This window comes from Tupaia chinensis, unplaced genomic scaffold (genome assembly GCF_000334495.1).
Source record: "Tupaia chinensis unplaced genomic scaffold, TupChi_1.0 Scaffold000362_1, whole genome shotgun sequence".
Lineage (NCBI taxonomy): Eukaryota > Metazoa > Chordata > Mammalia > Scandentia > Tupaiidae > Tupaia > Tupaia belangeri.
Genome location: NW_006159859.1, coordinates 3,813,767 through 3,828,238, shown reverse-complemented (window position 1 = coordinate 3,828,238; position 14,472 = coordinate 3,813,767). Strand labels below are relative to the sequence as shown.

Here is a 14,472-nt window from a genome sequence, read left to right as displayed (position 1 = left end):
CCCCTTCCTGTTCTTCCTTTCTCCTGTTACCCCACTCAGCCCCAACTGGTAATTCCTCCTCAACGGGGCAATCCTCAGCATAGGTCCTTTTTTATTTTTTATTTTTTTCCCTTTTTTTCTTAGTTTTTGCTATAGGTCACATGCACTTACTGGAGAGAGATGGAAAGTGATAGAGAGGAAAAGCAAGACATCACCCCTCAATGGTGATGACCACACTGCAATCCCTTCTCCATTGTCCTCTTCTCTTGGGATTTTGGGCACGCACTCACATAGGCCCGACATATTTTCTAAGCTGCCAATCCAGGACTTGAACCATGCAGTTAGCTACATGGGGATCCAGCCATTTTAACCACAGTACCACCTGGCTGGCCCGGTACAGGTACTTTTCACATGGCCCTTTCTGATCCCCTCCCTCAGACTGACTCAGGTGCCCCTTACAGGGAGAACGACGGCCCACTCTCCCTGGCACAGCCCTGCCCCTTCAACAGAAGCCGCCTGTTTACCCAACTGCTTGTCACTGAGCTGCCACTTCAATGGGTATTCTCAGCTCCTGGCTTGTTGTCCGCATCAGTAGATGAGGGGTGAAGACGCTAGTGCTTTAAAGGAGAGCGGCACCAGGTTCCCTTTTACTGGGAAGGAAACACCTGCTGCCCATAGTAGACTTGGAGCTGGGATTCCCAACCAGGCCTGACCACAAGCCTTCTCTTTCACTCAATAATTCAGTTCCTCTTGCCCATTTCTTCTTCTTTTTTTTTTTTTTTTTTTGAGAGATTTTCACTGTAGGGCGCGTGCGCTCGCCAGACAGACAGAGAGAGACATAGAGACAGAAAGCGAGAAATCACCCCCCAGGGGGGATGGTCACGCCGCAATCCCTTCTCCTCCATTCTTCTCTCGGGATCTTGGGCACGCACGCACACGTGCCCGGCGTGAGTTTTAAGCCACCGGGTCCGGGACACGAACCGCGGTCGACTATGTGGGAGTCCAGCGACATAGCCATTACGCTAACTGCTGGTTCCCTTGCCCATATCTTCTGTACTCTAAAGAGTTTTTGAAATGTAGGTTGGAGGCACTGATGAGCCTAGCTCAACTCTCCTGTGGGGCAGGGGCTGGAGCAGTCCTAGCAAATCTGTGCTCCCCCATCAGGCGCCCTGTGCAGTCAGGGGGCCCCTCCTGTGTGCCAAGTGTTGCTTGTCGTGGGCCGGAGATGATGCCGCTTCTCATATTCCTCCTCCCGAGATGGGGACTTCTGGGAGCTTCTCAGCAGCCTGGCTGAAAGAAGCCAGTTGTCTCAGTGGCTGGGGTGAGGCCTGCATGAGCCAGCCCTGGGCAGACTGCCAATGGTGGGGATGTAATGAGCACCCCTGCAGGGGAGACTCCGGAGGGAGGAACAGGCATCGCGCCTGCCTTCCATTGATTTCTGTCCTCCGAGACTCACGGCGACAGCACTGCTTCTCACACCACACAGGCGTGCGACTCACCTGGGGATCTTTTTTTTTTTTTAAGAAGTTTTTGCTATAGGGCATGTGTGCTTGCCAGAAAGACAGAGAGAGACAGAGAGATAGGAAGGGAGAAATCACCCACCAGGGCGGATGGCCACGCCGCAATCCCTTCTCCATTCTCCTCTCAGGATCTTGGGCACGCACGCACACGTGCCCAGTGTGAGTTTGAGCCACCACGTCCAGGACTCGAACTGCGGGCGACCACATGGGAGTTCAGCGACATAGCCATTACGCTAACTGCTGGTCCCCACCTGGGGGTCTTGTGACACTCTAAATTCTGGTACTGTGGGGCCTAGAATTCTGCATTTCTGACACGCTCTTAGGTGACACTGATACTGAGTCCTAGGACCACATTTTGAGTGTTGAGATTATGGCATTGTTTAAGTACCCCTTGAACAGAATCTGAACTTTCTGTCTCCTTTCAGTGACCAGGAACAACACAGGGCATGCTACCCTGACTCTTTACAATGTGTTGTTTTAATTCAGCCTGTTGAAAACAGTTACTCTTCCAACTTAATGAAAAGGGAGACACCCACCTGTACCTGTGGCAGGAGCAGCTGCACTGTCATCACTAATGAGAATTTACCATGTCCTAATTGAAAGTACGCCGAGATAACCCAAGGGCCCTGTCATGAGCTTGTGAATTTTTTTCTCTACTGATCCCTGACACTAAGAGGATTCTTATTACTTCCACGGTTTGATAACCCGCAGTGAGTCATTCACTTGGGAACTAAACATTTTGTTTTTAATCTGCTTTCCTTTTTTACATTTTTAATGTAAAAACAAAAACTAATTTAAACTTTATGATCTGTTAAAACTGATTTGACCTTCTCCCTGGTCAAAGTCTTGTTTTCTGCTTTCTTTGGAAGGAGACTAGAATTCTAGGGGAAAGACAGAGGGACTACTGAGTAGCTGGTGCCGATTGCCTGACACTGTTCAGGAAATTACGTACGTTACCCGATCTCCATTACTCACTCTAGAAATCTTTTCATTTTTCATTAATTATTTATTTCAGTTTTTCTGTAGAGTGTGTACACTTGCCAGAAAGAGACAGAGAGAGAGAGAAAGTGAGTTCAGCGACATAGCCATTACGCTAACTGCTGGTCCCCACCTGGGGGTCTTGTGACACTCTAAATTCTGGTACTGTGGGGCCTAGAATTCTGCATTTCTGACACGCTCTTAGGTGACACTGATACTGAGTCCTAGGACCACATTTTGAGTGTTGAGATTATGGCATTGTTTAAGTACCCCTTGAACAGAATCTGAACTTTCTGTCTCCTTTCAGTGACCAGGAACAACACAGGGCATGCTACCCTGACTCTTTACAATGTGTTGTTTTAATTCAGCCTGTTGAAAACAGTTACTCTTCCAACTTAATGAAAAGGGAGACACCCACCTGTACCTGTGGCAGGAGCAGCTGCACTGTCATCACTAATGAGAATTTACCATGTCCTAATTGAAAGTACGCCGAGATAACCCAAGGGCCCTGTCATGAGCTTGTGAATTTTTTTCTCTACTGATCCCTGACACTAAGAGGATTCTTATTACTTCCACGGTTTGATAACCCGCAGTGAGTCATTCACTTGGGAACTAAACATTTTGTTTTTAATCTGCTTTCCTTTTTTACATTTTTAATGTAAAAACAAAAACTAATTTAAACTTTATGATCTGTTAAAACTGATTTGACCTTCTCCCTGGTCAAAGTCTTGTTTTCTGCTTTCTTTGGAAGGAGACTAGAATTCTAGGGGAAAGACAGAGGGACTACTGAGTAGCTGGTGCCGATTGCCTGACACTGTTCAGGAAATTACGTACGTTACCCGATCTCCATTACTCACTCTAGAAATCTTTTCATTTTTCATTAATTATTTATTTCAGTTTTTCTGTAGAGTGTGTACACTTGCCAGAAAGAGACAGAGAGAGAGAGAAAGTGAGAAATCTCCTCCCGGGGGTTGGCTATGCTGCAGTCTCTTCTCCATTCTCCTCTTGGGATTTTGGGCACACACACACACACACACACACACACACACATGTGCTTGGCATGATTCTCAAGCCATTGGGCCAGGGACTCAAACTGCCCAGTCAGCCCTATGGGATCTAGCACCTTAACCTCCATGTTGTCTACAGGTGAGGGCACTGAGGCTTGTGAAAAGATCAACTAGCATATTTGAGATCTCACAGATCAGGACAAGGACCACGTCTATTTTGACTCCAGAGCCTGTCCTTTGCATTGAACCAGGGATTATCAAACTCTGCTCCATTGTACAGGGAAGGGGCAGGGTGAGGAGGTGTGAGGGTTTGTCCTCGTAAACAATTGCACGGATATTGGGCATCCTCCTTTAGGAGAAGGGATACTTAGATTAAACCAAAACTTTAAAATGCTTTTGTTCCATCTGAAAATGCCATCATTATTATTGCCTATAATTATTTAATGATAGTTTTAGCATAGACATTGAACCCAATCATAATTCTTCCACCAGAATCAGATAACAAAAAAATTAGCCAACATTTCACTAAGTATTTGCATGTAACAAGCTTAACTAACCATTATGCCTACTAGGGAAGATTTCTAGAAATACAGAATGGTTGATAAGAAATGCATGAATCAGCAGTGCCTACAGATACTGGACAAGGTGGACGCTTTTCCCCTTTTAGGGGTGTGTGTGTGTATTTGTATGTTTTTATACATACACACACCACACACACACACACACATATATGATCTACTTATAGAAAATAATACTAGAAATGTAATGATATCCTCAGGATGTTGGTATTAGTGATCATTTTTATTTTCTTATTTGTGTATTTTATTTATTGAACAAAATTTTTCAATGAACATGTTATTTTTATAATTAGTTTTAAATTTATTTTAATAAAGGTCTGTAACGCCATGATATAGTTCTAAAGTTTAGACTGTTTTTTCTTAGTAACTGTTTTGTTAAGCTTTGAAGTGAGTGTTCACATGACTAAAATTGATATTGTTTATTTATTTATTTTTGGAGAGATTTTTGCTATAGGGCGCGTGCGCTCGCCGGACAGACAGAGACAGAGAGACAGAAGGCAAGAAATCACCCCCCAGGGGGGATGGCTACGTTGCAGTCTCTTCTCCTCCATTCTCCTCTCGGGATCTTGGGCACGCACGCACATGTGCCTGGCATGAGTTTAAGCCACTGGGTCCAGGACTTGAACCACAGTCGACTACATGGGAGTCCAGCGACATAGCCATTATGCCAACTGCTGGTCCCGTTATTGTTTATTTTTATCATTTAAATAAATTAATTTCAAAATTGAATATTAAGACGTGTGAGCCCTGGGCCAGCCTGTGATGTGATCATAAGGGTGGCTGGATCTGGCATGGCCAACGGTGTGTTTGAGGCCTGGATTCGGTGACTTGAAAGACATTCTGGGCACGTATGTGTGTCTGAAATCCCAAGAGGAGGGAGAAATGGAGAAGAAATCGTGGTGTGAACATTCCCCATGGCTTTCTCACGTTTCTTCTCTCCCTCTGTCTCTGGTGAATCGTATGTGCCCTCTGGCAAATTAAAAAAAGAAAAAAAGATATATAAGCCTCTTTTTTATGTTATTCTTTGTAAATATAATAAAAAATATCAATAGGGTAGTCTAAAAGGGTAGTATATACATTTTTAAAACTGATACTTTGGATTTTAACTACACGGCAATAAGTAGATTTATATAATTATAAATAAGTAAATTTTTATAATTATTAATACCAACATCCTGAGGATACTGCTTACACTTCTGATATATTTTCTGCAAGTAGATTTAATGATGACATCTGGGTATAATTTTGTTTTATTTTATTATTACTATTATTATTATTTTTAGGTTTTTGCTATAGGGCATCTGTGCTTGCCAAAGAGACAGAGAGTGAGAACTCACCTCCCGGGGGATGGCCACATTGCAATCCCTTCTCTTCCACCCTCCCCTTGGGATGTTGGGCATGCATGCGCGTGCACTCGGTGTGATTTTCAAGCCATGGGCTCCTGGACTCAAACCGAGGTCAGCCATGTGGGAGTCAAGTGCCTTAGTCACTATGGCACCTGCTGGCCCCTATATTATTATTTTTAAGCAGTTGTAGTTGTATGAACACAGGAAAACATATATTCCTTTCCATGTCAAAGAGTAAATATGAGTACTTAAAATGTTCAACAATAATTTTCTTTTTTTCTAAAGAGCTTTTAAGTTTTTGATTTGTTTGTTTATTTATTTATCCTACGAGAGAGAAAAGGAAAGAGAGACAGGTTCCCCGAACAGGGTCTCCACGTCATGACCCATCCCCAGTGTCAGCTGGCTTAGATCATGGGCGTGCACGTGTGTGCCCAGCACACTCAGGGAGGCCCTGGGATGTGAACCCAGGACTTTCCTCATGTGGGTCAGTCACCTGACACCTGTGCCATAGTCTGACCTCAAGAAGAATTTATTCGGTTCTTGCTCCACGTGCTCTTATATCCATGGCCTTTTAAGTTTCTGTGGCTGTGTGGAAATATGAAAGCATGTGCAGCCAGCTCTGGTTAAAGAGAAGTAGGCAGCTCGTTTCTACCACGTGCTGGTGACCAGCTGCAGAAGCAGCAAAACAGAACCCATAACCTAGCTCCTAATTAAGTTCTTCCGGTCCGTAAGTGGGAGTGTGGGCAGTGAGATAACCAGAACTTTCCCTTGACCCGTACTGTTGCTCCTGGAAGACTGGACATCGTGGTGGATATTTCGGAGCCTTTAACCTCACTCATCGCCACTCTGCACTGTGTCGGTCCCTGTGGCACTGCATACTGGCAAGCTGTAACTCAGGGAGCTGAATTTCAGGGCAGGAAGCATTAGGAATAAAAAGTGCAAAAATGGGGAATCAGATGAATTAGATTTGGGGAGTAAAAAAACAAGTGTGACGGAGAACCCAGAAGTGAGATGGACCGACAATTTATTAATCAAGGTCGAAATTTTTGCAGGCTTTGTTTCAGGCTGGAGAACTTAAATGGGGGACAGATGAAGAGAAGTTTATCACCATCTTTGGAACACGAAGTGTGTCTCATTTGCGAAAGGGTGAGTGAATAATACTTGTAAGGGACAGGTGTCTCTGGTAAATTTGGAAGTCCGCGTGTGAGTCAGCCTGCTCCATAGGCATGTTCTCAATGACTCCATTTTTTTATTTCTTCCTTTTGGTGAAATCTCGTAATTCTCTTTGCTGCTACTGCAGCTTTTATAAAACTAGAGATGCTTAGTCTGTCCTTCACGATTAGAGTATGGTGAGGGAGGTCAGGCCTTGCCATTGTTAGCTCTCATAGACAAAGTCACAGAGTAGGGGCTTACTGCATGCATCTCCCTAGACGCTGGTAAACGTGACTTCATCTCTGGACATTATCAGTGGAGAATGAGTGCAATGGCATGTAATACAAAACCCTAATAGTAATAGCCTTAAAAATTGGCCTTTTTAAAAAAATAATTACTTCTTATTTAACTTTATTTACTTATTTTAATTTAACCGGAGAGGGACAAAGCAAGAGAGAGAGAGAGAGAGAGAGAGAGAGAGAGAGAGAGCACAAACAAGCTATTAGGTCTGGGACTCAAACTGAAGTCAGCCATATGGGAGTCAAGCGTCCTTAACCAACATGCCCTGCCAGCTCCTAAAAATTGAACTATTTTGTAGGTAGGAGTCCATGGATATTTGGCAGGACCTGGGATTTTTTTGGCTTTTTTGCTCTGTTATCTTTAGTCTTTCTTTTTCATGCTCATTTACCTCATCGTCACAAGATGGCTGCTGTAGCTTCAAATATCATCATTATCATAAATAATAGAAATAAGGGAAAGGAGTACACTAGTTATATCTATTACTTTCAATAAGGAAAGAGAAATATTTCTTAGAATCTCCTCCGGCATGTTTACCTTTAGGTGTCATTGGTTGTAACTAGTCAGGGGAGCTGGGAAATTAGTAAACAAAGAATACTCATAACCCGTTGCTTAATACTTGGCACATTGAGGCTCAGGATTCAAGTTCTGTCCGCAAGGAATAAAGGGAGATTTGTGTTCAAGAGGACAATAAATAGTCAAATAAATATCTTCTTTCTGGAAAGAGGGATTCTTAAGTGATAAGAAATCATGTTCATTTTTTTTCTAGTGTTTGACAAATACATGACTATATCGGGGTTTCAAATTGAGGAAACCATTGACCGGGAGACTTCTGGTAACCTGGAGCAACTGCTTCTTGCTGTTGGTAGGTCATTTTATCATGTGTGTAATACTTAATAGTGACAAGGGCTAAAGTTTACTCAATTAAGGCTCTATCTGGAAATAACCACCCATTCTCTTTTGAGAGGTTTTTTTTTTTTTGCTATAGGGCACGTGCACTCGCCAGACAGACAGAGAGAGACATAGAGACAGAAAGCGAGAAATCACCCCTCAAGGGGGATGGTCACGCCGCAATCCCTTCTCCTCCATTCTCCTCTCGGGATCTTGGGCAAACACACACAGGCGCCCGGCGTGAGTTTTAAGCCACCGGGTCCGGGACATGAACCATGGTCGACTACATGGAAGTCCAGCGACATAGCCATTACACTAACTGCTGGTTCCTCCATTCTCTTTTTTTATTAAATAAATGTTTATTTTTTATTCATTCATTTATTGTAATTTGACCAGACAGAGACATAAAGAGAGAGAGGGAGAGGGAAAGTGAGAAAGCAAGACACTGGGTCTGGGACTCGAACTGTGGTCAGCCATGTGGGAATGTCCAGCACCTTAACCACCACGCCACCTGCCGGCCCTAATAAATGTTAAGATAATTATTTTAAAATAATTTTGAAGGTACATTAAAAGTATTCATATTTCACTTGGAACCAAAAATATTGCAGGTTACTATCTCAGAGGCTTGTTAACCATGATTTCTGCTATCTGCAGAATTTTAGAATTCTTTTGAACACCATCCTTAGCTTCGAAGGAGACTGAGAAATTGTCATCTGCTTTGGAAGATACCCTTGATTTACTAGAAGATGTGATGATGATTACTTGCAAATGAAATAATTTGGAATTTTATTTTAACTAAATATTGAGAATAACCTGGAATAACTGGAGTGCTGAGTTTGTATGTTGATTATAGTATTATATGTTCTCCAGACCCAGGGAGAATCTAGTCTGTGAGGTTTATTTATTTATTTATTTATTTTTTAGTTTATTATAGGGGATGTACTCACTAGAGGAGGAGGTGGGAAGAAATCACCCAGGCGAATGGCCAGGCTGCAGTCCTTTCTCCTCCATTCTCCTCTCAGGATTTTTGAGCACACACACACACACTTGTGCCTAAAAAGATCAGCTTGGCTTGATTTTCAGGTGCAGGGTCTGGGACTCAAATTGTGGGGTTGGCCATGTGAGATCCAGGCACCTTAACCTCCACACTACTTGCTGACCCCTGGTTTGTGAGTTTTTAGTGAACTTAGGTTCACATTGGTCTATGTACTATTTGCTCCAAGTACCAGGCATTGAGCTCAAACTTCCACGTTTTCCGTCTTCCGTAGAATGAACTAAAGCTGTGGATGAACCAGTATTTAAAGTAGCCTTATATTTAAGTATGCAGTTAGTAAACTTCTTTAGAAAATATAAAACGTGTAGATAGTTCTATCTTAGTTAGAATACACATAAAAATCATGACTTTTTTTGTTGCTGGCAGCTGTTTTTATCAAGCATTGGCACAATTCAAGGAATGCTAGATTTTTGTTTTGTTTTGACTTTGTTTAGACTAGAGAGGGCCTATTCACACTTGAGAAAGAAGGAGGGAGGAGGAGGGAGGGAGGAAGAGAGAGAACCCCCACAGGGTTTGGTTCATGCCTAGGCTTTTAGCTCATTAGGACCTTGGGCGCACACCTGTGCATCTGTGTGCTTCAGGTCAACCAGGCATCCAGACCCACAGTCGGCCATATGGCTTCCAGACTGCAACTCAGTACACTGCCAACTGCACCGACACTGGCCAGGATCATGATTGCTGCATACTAAGCAATTTCCATGATAGGTTTTCCAGAGCTAAGCAGACTCATATCTGAGCAGCCTTCACCTACCTTAGACATTTCCATGTTCAGAGCAGATACAGATTTTTTGACCTCAGTTTATCTGAGTGTGTGTCCTGAAGCAAACAAATCTCATGCTACTCTGCAAATCATGGATTTGGAGGAAGGTTTTTGCTATAGGGCACGTGTGTTTGCTAGAGAAACAGAGAAGGACAGTAAGAGAGAAAATGAGAAATCACCCCAAGAGGGAACGGCCATGTTGCAGTCCCATCTCTTCCATTCTCCTCCTGGCATTTTGAGAATGACGCACATGCACCCAGTGTATTTCAAGCTTCTGTGCCTCAGTCTTGAACCGTGGTCAATAAACGAGGGAGTCCTGCATCTTAATCATCACGTCACCTGCTGACCTTGTAAAACATTTTTTTTTAATGTACCTAGTTATATTCTAAGAAGATAGTTCAAGATTTTTTTTTCTTTTTCTTTTTTTTTTCTTTTTTTGCTATAGGGCGCATGCACTTTCCAGAAAGACAGAGAGAGACAGAAAGTGAGAAATCACCCCCTGGGGGGATGGCCATACTGCAGTCCCTTCTCCGTTCTCCTCTCAGGATCTTGGGCACACATATACATGCGCCCGGCATGCGTTTAAGCCACTGAGTCCGGGACTTGAACCACGGTCAACTAAATGGGAATCCAGCAACATAGCCATTACACCAACTACTGGTCTTGATAGTTCAAGATTTCTTAGAGATTAAATAGAGTAGTGATCTTAAATTATTTGCTTGAGTGCCTCAGAATGAACAAGATATTTGTGTAAGATGTAATTTAATGATGGTGAAGAAGTTCGTGGCATGATAACAATCCAGGCTGCCTCCGAAAAGTACTCACAAGGGGCATAGAACTAACTCACACCCCTGCTTGTACTTGCCTTTCTATGTGGAGCTCAGAACTCCCAGGAAAACCTAAGCCAGCATCGAAGAAAATACTCAGTGAAGGAGGAGATCAGGTCAGCCTGCAAGCTGGCAGCCCTTTAGCCTCTCTTCCTTCGTTTTTTCCTGGAGAGAAATTTTTGCTGTAGGGTGCATGTACTCACAGGGAAGACAAATAGAAAGGGAGAAATCACCCCTGTGGGTGTGGCCACACTGTAATTCCTTTTCCATTCTCCTCTCAGGATCTCCAGCACGCACGCACGCTTGCACATGTGCCTGGTGTGAGTTTCAGGGTGCTGGGTCCGGCACTTGAACTGCAGTTTGCCATGTGGGGGTCCAGTGCCTCAACCACCATGCCACCTGCTGGCCCCTAGCTGTGTTACCTTTATACTCTGAGAGCAGTAGTGCCATAAACACAAGGCAGCCTTTAATTTAAATGACTTAGACCGTTTTCTCTCTGAGCGGCCACTGACCGTTGCATTTTTTTTCTTAGTGAAATCCATCCGAAGTATTCCTGCCTACCTTGCAGAAACTCTGTACTATGCCATGAAGGTAGGCGGATGCTCAAATCTTCTAAGAGATTTACCTTTCTGATTATCTTCTTCACCGACTGTCTCTGTTTTGGATGATAGACCTCAGGAGTTTTTCTCTCTGAACACATGTAGCTCAGTGCTACTCGATTGCTTTCCTTTGTTGATTCATCCCTACTCGGCAGTGTTTGGTGCTGGTGGGACATTTTTAAACACTGTGTCTCTCTTCTTCCTTTTTAAAGGGAGCTGGAACAGATGATCATACCCTCATCAGAATCCTGGTGTCCAGGAGTGAGATTGACCTGTTTAACATTAGGAAGGAATTCAGGAAGAATTTTGCCACCTCTCTTTATTCCATGATTAAGGTAAATTATGTTTAAAAATCTTTATGTTTAGAAATCCAGAGCAGATCAAGGTATAGCCTACACGATGTGGTTGCGTGTTAAGTTTCACGTTTTAGTAGTAGGAGTAGAGTGAGGGGGTATAAAGCTTGGCATGATGTTTCCTGAAGCAGGATGATGGGTCCAAGGGAGAGCTTGGGCGCTGGTGTGACCAAGGCTCTGGGGGGACTTTAGAAGCATTACTTTGTGGTGCTGACGGGTAACTCAGCACCTCAGTCTCTTGTCCGTGGTGATGTCCTGTCTGTCTGCATCAGTCCCTGCTGTCTTTATTAGTTCCTCCGTTCTTTCCTGTCAGTTTTTCTGTCCTCTGTTGTCTGATATAGCATCTGTTCTGATGTCTGTTTCATGGTTCAGGAAAGAACCAACCAGGTCATGTATGGATAGGTGGGGAGCCCGGGTATTACTGTCATTTGTGTTTTTTTCTTTTAAAATTTTTTAATTTCATTTATTATCATTGTTGTTATGTATTCCTAATTGGACCAGAGCGAGACAGAGAGAGTGAAAAAGCAAGCCAGCAAGACCGGGACTTGAACTAAGATCTAGCGCCTTTAACCACCATGCCATCTGCTGGCCCTCATTTGTGTTCTTTTAAAAGCAAGATACTCAGTGCCTGTTGTCAAAGTTGGTCTGAGGCCTTTGAGCTTTTATTTAATCGGGGTTTATATGGGCCATGTGCAAAAGCAGGATTTCAGCTGAGTAAAAGGTTTTAGTGTCATGTGTGTGCGGTGTGACTGGGCCGAGGGCCCTGGAGTCGACTCCTATACTTGCAGTGTGACACACTGAGTTACTGTACACGAGACAAGCAGACACTGAGCCTGTCCTGCCTGCCTGTCTTTGAACTTCCAGGCAGGTCCAGCATCGGCCTCTTTAGCCAGATGTGTGCCACGTGATAGAAACATAAGGTCTATTTGGAAAACTTGATTTTTTTTTTTTTTAAACAAAAATTTCCAGAGGGCATGGTGTTTGCCTGGAGACACAGGGGTTGGGGAGGTTTTGAGAAGGCAGCCCCCAAGGGAGATGCTCACACTGCAATCCCCCTCCTTCATTTCTCCCTTCTTTTGGGATGCTGGGCATGCACACACATGGCCTGGCATGTTTCACGTGCTACTAAAATTGGGACTCAGACCATGCAGTCGGTGGGATCTGACCACCTTAACCAGCAGGCCATCGACTGGCCCAGAAAGGTCGATTTTAATGTAGTTGTAAAAGTTTCTCCGTCTGCTGTGTGGTTAGAAGGAAGATTTGACTTCACCCCCTTTGAGAGAACTGTGTCTTTAAGGGGTAAGAGTAGAAAGTTAAGGGTAAGTTACTTTGGTGGGAAACTCCCTATGTAACATTCCCGATGTGAAAGTCACGTAGAAAGATCACTCACTGGGGAGGACGGTCATACGAATCAAATGTGTTACCAGATAGCTCTTAGTTTTCGGTTTTTTTTTTTTTTTCCTATGGCCTCTGTGACTCATGGAAGTTAATGGAGTACATTTGGGTTTCAGGGTGACACATCTGGGGACTATAAGAAAGCCCTCCTGCTGCTCTGTGGAGGGGAAGATGACTAACGGGCCACCAGCAGAGAGATCCCAGCGCCTGCCTGCTGCCGCCTGCCACTGTCCTCCCAGCGCACCTCGCCGCACTTGTTAGCTGCCAGTGCTTGACACATTGCCTTACTTGTACTAGCGTGCTAGCGACCAAAACGCACGGCACGGAGAAAATAGCGGTGCTCCCTTCTGATCTTTGGTGGAGGTCTTTGCCTTTCACTGTGGTAGTACTGAAGTGCACTTACGTTGCTAACTCTAATGCCTAGGTCTTTTATATTTTCCTTTAAGAGGTTAGATTGCTTTTAGCCTCTTTTAAAAACTTCATTTATATTAAATTGACAGCCATATTACCTTAATCAGAACCATAGCCTTGGAATTATAAATGCCTGGAAGTGTTGTTAATCAAGGTAGCTATGAAATTAAACCTGCAACATTATGCTAGTTATATTCAAAGGATTAATGAAAAATAAATCTTTCCCCCTGTATTGTGTGTGCATAGAAAATTTATTTACTATTTTAACTATGAGATCTTGTTTCATTTTTCTTTCTTTTTTTCTTAAATTTTTAATTCTTCAGAGCGTGCGTGTGCTTGCCAGAGAGACAGAGAGAGAGAGAGAGAGAAAGAGAGAAAGCACCCCCTCCCTCCTGCCATGGCGGATTGTCATGTGTAATCTCTTCTCTTTCATCTCTGTCCTTTGGGGTTGTTGGGTGTGCACACACATCTGACATGTTTTTTCCAAGCAACTAGTTGTGGGACTTGAACCACACAGGTGGCCATGAGGAATCCAGCTGTCCCATCCACTGTACCACCAGCGGCCCCCAGTATCTTTAACAATGGTGTTAAGAACCATATTTACAGTTGGTCTTTTGGGCAATAAAAAGTGCAACATTATAAATCATGAATTTGTAATGAGGGAAAGGTTGACGGGGTTTCTCACTTACTTGCAGCTCATTTATTTGGGCATCAGTAAGGTGCTCCTTGCTCGGTAAGAAAGCTAGTTTTAAAAGTGAACTTAAAAATTCACAGTACTACGTTTCTCTTTCCTACTGTAAACGTGTCTCCCCATTTGCCATCTGCTATTATACCTTCTTTGAGATACGGATAGGCCATCTTATTTAGGAAGGGGAAGTGTCTTTATCTCTTCCAGTATTCACCTTTTAGTTTCCTGCTTTTGAACTGCCTCTTTGGTGGGTGTCATTTTTCTTTTTGTACTTACACTCTTAGAGATAATTTTTTTAATGCAAAGTGATTCCCATTAATAGCAAGACATATTTTATAAAGTGGACTATTCTTCCTTTGAAAGTTTTTTTTTTTTTTGAGAGGTTTTGGCCTTAAGGCACATGTGCTCACTGGGGAGAGAGACAGAGACAGTGAGAGGGAAAGTGAAAAATCACCTCCCTAGGGGAGATACCATGTCACAATCCCTTCTTTTCCATTCTCTTTCTGGGATCCTGGGCATGCACGCACATGCTCCTGGTGTGATTTTTAAAGCCACAGAGTCTGGGATTCGAACCATGGTTGGCCTTGTGGGAGTCCAGCATTGTAACTGCTATGCCATCTGCTGCCCCTCCTTGAAA

At 43.5% G+C, this 14,472-nt stretch overlaps 1 protein-coding gene across 2 annotated transcripts in view; it reads left to right on the top strand.

The window, feature by feature from the left end:
- Window positions 1-13,379, top strand: part of ANXA5 (annexin A5) — a 38,280-nt gene extending 24,901 nt beyond the window's left edge. For both annotated transcript variants that reach the window (XM_014589579.1, XM_006153114.2), the window contains exons 9-13: window positions 6,461-6,554; window positions 7,627-7,722; window positions 10,922-10,980; window positions 11,201-11,323; window positions 12,853-13,379. In XM_014589579.1, coding sequence (XP_014445065.1) covers window positions 6,461-6,554; window positions 7,627-7,722; window positions 10,922-10,980; window positions 11,201-11,323; window positions 12,853-12,915 — 435 coding nt within the window. In that variant the 3' untranslated portion in view covers window positions 12,916-13,379. The remainder of the gene's footprint in view (window positions 1-6,460; window positions 6,555-7,626; window positions 7,723-10,921; window positions 10,981-11,200; window positions 11,324-12,852) is intronic.
- The last annotated feature ends 1,093 nt before the right edge of the window (window positions 13,380-14,472 follow it).